The following is a 7,186-nucleotide window of genomic DNA, read 5'->3' on the forward strand; positions in this document are numbered from 1 at the left end:
AATCATTAAAAGCAAAAATAATTTTCATAAAGAACTTTTTTTGTTAGAAACTTTAATAGCAAAAAGAATTATCATAAAATAAAATAAATAAGTAATTACAAACAAAATAAAATAAAATAAATAAGTATTTTGTTATAAGTAGAAACAAATCAAAATAAATAATAGCAAAAAGAGAACAAAAAAATTAGAAAAAATAAAAAAATTGCCACCAACTGGGCCACCACGGTCTGAATACGACTAGAAACTCATCAATGGGCCAGGATTCAGGCCCGCAGTAGGCACAGAAAGCCCAATAAATAGCAAGTAGGCCCGTAAACTAACTAGTTCTACGTTTGCCACTGATATATATCCATCTGTCATGTTTGAATAATAATTGACATGTTGTAAATATTTGCAGAAACTGTGGAGCACTCCCGAGACGAAGCAACATAAGCGATGTTGAGGGACATAATCGCACAAAGAAGTGATATCGTTGCGTCGTTTCTCAATGACACCGATGGTCAGGAAGGACGGGTTAGTGAAGAAGTGATATCGTTGCGTCGTTTCTCAATGACACCGAAGGGTTGGCGGAACCTTGGACCCTGTATCGGGGAAGTGCGTTTGGACGGAAGAGCAACTGCAAATACCCGTCACGAGGCTTAAGGAGTACATCGAGAAAGCGCATCAAGGGACGTTCGCTCCAGACAGAGAGAATGACGAGCTCAGAATGGCCCTCGGGAATCATGAGCACCCTGGACGGACACGAGGCACGCCAGGCTCCATTCCATGGAAGGCTGGCTTTCCGGACGCAGGGGGTTACAAAACCCAGGAAAGGAGGAAGAAAGTGGAGCATAGCCAACTGCAGGCGCTGCACGAAAGGGTACAAGGGCTAGAGGAATGAGAAGCAGATCGCAACAAACGACCTGCCGAAGCTTCCCCTGAAGCTACTCCGCCATCTCAGCAGAGAAGCAGCGTGGCTTTCACCGAGCAGACTCAGCAGCTGAAGCATGTCTTCACAGCTCCTGCTAGCTATCCTGTGGATGCTATCATAGAGTCTCAACATTGCCACCTTATGACGTGATGTATGGCATTGAAAGTCAAGGCGACTATTGGCTTTGTTATACCTAATGAACCTGACTCAACCTACCACGGCCAGCTGATTCCAGAAGGATATGCTAGGGTGATGGTGGATCAAATAACAAACGGATTTGAGGACCTTCAGCTTGACCACCCTACGGGTGAAGGTGAGATTCGGCTGGGTTCTTCTCTGAAGACTCCATGCCTATGGCGGAAGGAGCTCATCAACCTTCCGAACTGGACGCCTCCGCCTCCTCCTCCTCCTCTGGCGAGTCAGGGCACTCCCCCTCCTCCTCCGTCTCCTTCGGCGAGTGATCAGGGTACTCAGCCTCCTTCTCCGGCGTGTGGCGGCACTCCGCCTCCTTCTCCGCCTACGCCGGCGCGCCCGAGCAGCCAGCCTCCTCCTTCTCCGCCTCGTCAACAAGGGCGAAAGAGACCCGCCGCCGCTCCGGCTGCTCCAGCGCGTTGTCCTTCTCCTCCGCCTCGTAAGAAAGGAAAGATAGCCGCAGCCGCTCCGTCTACTCCGCCGTCTAGCAGTACATCCAGAGGCAGGCAATACAAATACGGTCCTTCTTTGAAGACTCCAGAGAAGTTACCATACGAGAGGAGCCAGGAGGAAAACACGAAGATCGTGCAAGCCGAAGTGACCAACTTCTTTGAAGGGGTCAAAGCAAAGAAAAATCCACCTCCGGAGGAGAAGATAGATCCGGTAAAAGCGAAGCGTACTCTTGCTGCCATGAAGAAACCACCAAAGTCTCCGGTGAAAGACAACTATGAGCGCATTCTTACAAAGTCATTTATCGAAGCAGAGCGGTCGGGAAGTACTGGCAGTGGTCAAAGGTTAGCAGAACGACGAGCTAGGAAAAAAGTTGCCCAGCTCGGCGAACAAGCAAACCAATTGTTCCCCCCGCTCCAGGTGTCTAGCGATATCGTCGCTAATGTTCCGGGCGGGATGGTGCCCGGTTATAACAATACTGAAGATTACCTGCCCGACAAAGTACATTATGATTTGTTGGAGGTGGACGAACACAAATACGTGTACGGGAAGCCTCTCGTCAAAGATGAAAGTTCTCTACCAACGATGATGCGAAGATTCCATGATTGGTACATGAAAACCTGCAGAGAGTCTGAGGGGAGCAATATTGTGACGTTGATGGTCAGAGAGGAGCATGACTTCGTTGGAATTAAACTGTTGAATGTTCCATTTGAGGAGTTCTTCGCGTTTTTCAATCTAAAGGCCCTCGATAAATTAATGATCACTTGCTACTGCGTGTAAGTACAGTACTACTTCTGTCATTAAGTCTCTATATATATGTCAGCTCTTTCATTGCATGTATTTTTAATTATGCTCACTATATTATGCAGATTGAAGATCGCCGAATTGAATAAATGACAAGTCGGTGATATTGGGTTCATTAACACAAATCTCATAGATGCATATATGGTTAAATCTCAGGCCAGAGAGACCGAGGCAAAGCTGCTACAATCGTTTGTATTAAATCAAACCAAAACTATAATACTCTTCCCTTACGAATTCAAGTGAGTGTTACTGTCTTGTGCATACTCGGTTTCCCTTATTAGTCGAGGTTATAATAATGTAATTGATAAGTTATATGCATTCGTGCGCAACTTCCACTATATTCTCCTAGAGATTAAGCTTTAGCAGAGACTAGTAACCGTTTTACACTCGAGACGAAAAGATCTCAAGGAGTATGCGGACATGACTGGAATTCTAGAGAAGTAAGTTAAATCGATCATTATCGCACCGTATCGGCAACTTTTTGTTCATTTCCTGATATCAAGTAATTGTTTTCTTTGTCTGGCAGGGTTTGGAAAAAATTCACCTAAAAAACTCCGGGATTGTCGAAGAAGCTGCAATTTAGATACCCGAAAGTAAGTACTATAGTAGCATGTTCCACGCATCTCCTAATGATTCAAGCACTAGTTTCATCAATACCATTTAGCATGCTTGCTAATTAATTATCAGGTTGATTGACCTCTATTTCTTGTAAAGTGGTTGTGGCAGGAACAAGGGAATAATTACTGTCGATACTACATTTACGAGTCCATCCGCCACACGACCTGTGAGCGGGGCTACTTTGACAAACAATATGAAGTGTGTAAATAATAATATTCACAATCTTTTTCATTACCATCATTTTTGTTCAGTTTCATTTATTTATATATGTGTATTGACCCCTTTCTTCAAATTAGATATTTCGGATGCGGGATGAACTCCTACCACCAGATCGTATGCGAGGAATTCAAGAGGAATTGACGGCATTCTTTCTTGACCACGTGATCGCTAAAGACGGAGAATACCATGTGGACCCTGAGTTCATTTGAAATTAGGAGATTATATTGTAAGAGATAATTATAATGTATATATGTGGCCAGTACGTAGCGTCGGATAGATATACAAGAACTTGTTATTGACCAATCTCTCAGAGAATGAGAGGTGGTCGATATCACTTCTCTCTATATGCATATGTTCATGACGATCTTCTGTTTTCTTCATTTGCTTACTAGCTAGCGTGTCTAGTCCTCTTTATACGTATAGTACGTAGCGTCGACCAAGCACGGAGATAAGAGAGGACACTTCTCTCTATTAATTAGCTAGCTAACACAATATATGAAACACCTAAATTAACTCCCCTAAACCCCCTAAACCCCCTAAACACTCCCCCTAAAAAAACAAAAATCCCAGCACCTGAAATGCTGACGCGTGGATGTCTATTGGTCCCGGTTGGTGCCACAAACCAGGACCAAAGGGCCTCCTGCCTGGGCTCGTCGCACCGGCCACGTGGAGGCCCATCTGTCTCGGTTTATGTAAGAACTGGGACTAAAGGTTTAGTGCATTAGTATTGACACTTTAGTCTCGGTTCAAAAACCAGGACTAATGGCCCTTACGAACCGGGACTATAGGTCTTTTTTTACTAGTGACATGTGAGAGCATGATGAAGAAAATGTGAATAAACATATGATTACATTTCCAGATGTTTGCCGATCGAGCAGCCCTAAGCAAGGAGCATCATTAATTTCCCTACAGAGGCAACTAGTAATTCACGAGGTCCATCATGGCATCCAGCTCTAAATCTGAGAATACAGCAGTACTAGGGGCGGCGGCGGAGGGCATGGTCACCAGCTGGCGCCGGCACATGGGGCAGCTCCCCTTGGCCTGCAGCCACCTCTCGAGGCACCGCCCGTGGAACCGGTGCTCACAAGGCGTCTCCTTCCACGCCGCCGAGTCGTCGTCCTCTATGCAGATCGGGCAGTCGCGCCCATCGGATGGCGCGTCCACCGTCTTGAGTGCTTCGGCCACTGCCGTGGCCAGTGCACCCGCGACGCTGGCGTGTGGGGTGATGTTGTCCGTGTTGGCCTCGGTAATATGACCGAGGCGGACAAGCTCGCGAAACATGGCATCGGGGTCAGGTAGAAAGTCATCTTCTTGTTGTAGTTGTCGCAGCAGGTCTTCTACTTCGGCCAGGAATATAATTCCTTGTACTGCTTGTGCTTGTCGTAGCAGCAGTTGGAATTCGTCGGCTATGTCCATGGCAATCGACGCCATCATGGAATAGCGAACTGGATCGACGATTCCCCGCGGGCGCGGGCTACCTGTGTTTGCAGTTGGCCGGGTGAGATTGGATCGGGAGGAGATATGTTTGGGGAAGCGACGGGAGCGATCGTGCGTCTATGCGTCTGCCGGTGTGTTTATGGTGGTATATATCGCCTCGTATGTACTCCTACGTTCGTGCTGGTGTCGGGGTGGGATTTTGTTCTCTCGGAAACTGAATACGCAACAGCAGCCTTCTTCGATGCATGCAGGCTACCACGATAGTGCTGCTATTGGGCCGGCTGCAAGTTTCGTCACGCTTTTCGTTCTAAACCCGGGCAATGTCGAGACGGGCTGGGTTACACGCAGAGCCAGCCTCCGCCTGGCCCGAGTATTGAAAAAGTCTTTATTTTCGTTTTTTGGACTGTCTATTTAGCATCTGTCCGATTTTTAATTGGATATTATTCAAAATCCCTGACAAATCAACTGATGACAGCTGTATGTTCAGAAACCATCGTTAATTGCATGTTCGTATTTCAAAAATAACTAGTCTGGCCAAATGGGCCTACCTGCAGTTTTGTCACGCTCTTCATGTCCGGGCGGGACCGGATCACGGGCGAAGCTTGAATTCAAAATGTCAGCTTTGGCCTGGCCCGAGTATTGGAGAAGTGGTTAATTTCGTTTATAGGATTAATAAATAACCTATTTTTCCATCGCAAAAAAAAACCTATTTTTGGATTAAACAATGCAACATTATACTATTTTTATGTAACATAATATTACAAAGCACATGTTTTCAAGGCTCGGCAAGGCTTTCACCTGTAATTCTTTGCAGGTTAGGGGATTGAAAACACACTGCATAGAGATCCGAATCGAATACAAAAGATTGATGCATGTGTCTGTGTTTCTTTCGAGAAGGCAAAAGGCTCATAGCGAGTTACAATAGTGCCAGCTCTTGTACGGCATGCACCGGACCAAAACCACGCCAACCTGAACTCGCTACTGAATACTAAAGCTCACCGAACCTGCACTCACTAGTATTGATGAGAACGCAGAAAAACTAATGTCGCTCGCTTGAACCCACAAGAAAAGTGACCCATGGTTGCCACACGTACCAGGTCCCATGACACCAACTTAGATCTAGCTTCTAAAACCGATCGTCGTACCAAGCATGACTAGCTGATGCTAGTACCGCCGGTGGCCTTCAAGTCATCGGGACACCGACACTACCAACACCGAGCGCTCACTGTGTGTATACAATCTGCGAAGAGCTTAACCCACACAAAATATTCTATTGGAAACGGTGGCGCCTAGGAGGTGTTGAGGCACACTTAGACACTAGGCCACGAAAAAAAAAGGCAAGCAAGAAATTGGTCACTCAAGAATGAAATCATGCCATATTAACTGCATAGACATGCTAAATTGGCAATGCTCCAACGTTAATTGCTGGTAATTTGCCGAAAGTGCTAATGTGATCCCGAGCACCTGTGTGCTCTTTATCTGTGCCGCCAGCTTGTCTCGTGATGCACACCGCAGGAAGTATAGGCCCATGTATAATTTACGTGTTTGATATTTTATCCTGGCCTATGGCCCATGCCTGACACACAACCTCTGTTTTTTTTGAGGGGACGACCAAATTTATTCATCAAAAACCACAGAAGGTGGGATACAATATTGGTCATGAGGTTGGTCAAACCATACATGACGACCCTGCTGAAGCCTACGAGAAAATTTAGCTAAAGCATATGCTTCATAATTAGCAGCACGACTTTCGTAAATAAAATTACAATTGAAAAGCAAAGACCTAGACTTGATCTCTCTGATTATTGCACCACTACTACCCATTGCTTCATTGTTGATATCATTCACTGCTTGCTTCGAATCAGAGGCTACCACCATGTTATTGATGTTTAGATCCGCCGCCAGAGCCAGCGCTTCCCTGCATGCTATCACCTCCAACATAGCTGGATCATGCATCCCTTCTATGACTAGGGCTGAGTTGCCCATATACCTTTCCGCGCCGTCCCTGCAAACAGCAACGGCTGCACCCCGAGAGGCAAAGTGCACCCCAGCATCAACATGAATCTTACAAAACCCAGCGGGTGGGGCTTTAGGTCTAGCCACGGTTACACCTCTGGTAGCAGCTGTGGTTCGCACCTGAGGTTTCACCACCTCCTTGATCATGTTCAGTTCTTGGAGATAGTTGTTGATGAAGCTGCATATTGCATGTGGGCTCTGAAAGATCCCTTCATGGATAGCTTTCCGTCTCACCTCTCACTAGTAGAAAAGGGGCCAATGGTCCAGGCCGGTCCAGCCCATTAGTCCCGATTCAATCCAGAACCGGGACCAATGGGGGCATTGGACCCGGTTCGTGAGCCCCAGGGGCCGTTCGGGCCACGTGGGCCATTGGTCCCGGTTCGTCTGGACCTATTGGTCCCGGTTGGTGGGACGAACCGGGACCAATGGCCCTCGCTCCTGGCCCACCACCATTGGTCCCGGTTGGTGGGCTGAACCGGCACCAAAGGACGACCATTAGTCCCGGTCCATTCCACCAACCGGGACTAAAGGGTTGGTCCT

General features: G+C 46.9%; 1 protein-coding gene across 1 annotated transcript; it reads right to left on the reverse strand.

The window, feature by feature from the left end:
* Positions 1-4,011: 4,011 nt before the first annotated feature.
* On the reverse strand, positions 4,012-4,738 carry LOC123174245 (probable E3 ubiquitin-protein ligase RHY1A). The gene is made up of 2 exons (XM_044590028.1): positions 4,620-4,738; positions 4,012-4,523 (listed from the first exon to the last, which is right to left on the reverse strand). The coding sequence occupies exons 1-2, from the start codon at positions 4,625-4,627 to the stop codon at positions 4,112-4,114; spliced, it is 420 nt and encodes a 139-aa protein (XP_044445963.1). The 5' UTR covers positions 4,628-4,738; the 3' UTR covers positions 4,012-4,111.
* Positions 4,739-7,186: the final 2,448 nt, after the last annotated feature.

Source organism: Triticum aestivum, unplaced genomic scaffold (genome assembly GCF_018294505.1).
Source record: "Triticum aestivum cultivar Chinese Spring unplaced genomic scaffold, IWGSC CS RefSeq v2.1 scaffold131418, whole genome shotgun sequence".
In the NCBI taxonomy this organism is placed as follows: Eukaryota; Viridiplantae; Streptophyta; class Magnoliopsida; order Poales; family Poaceae; genus Triticum; species Triticum aestivum.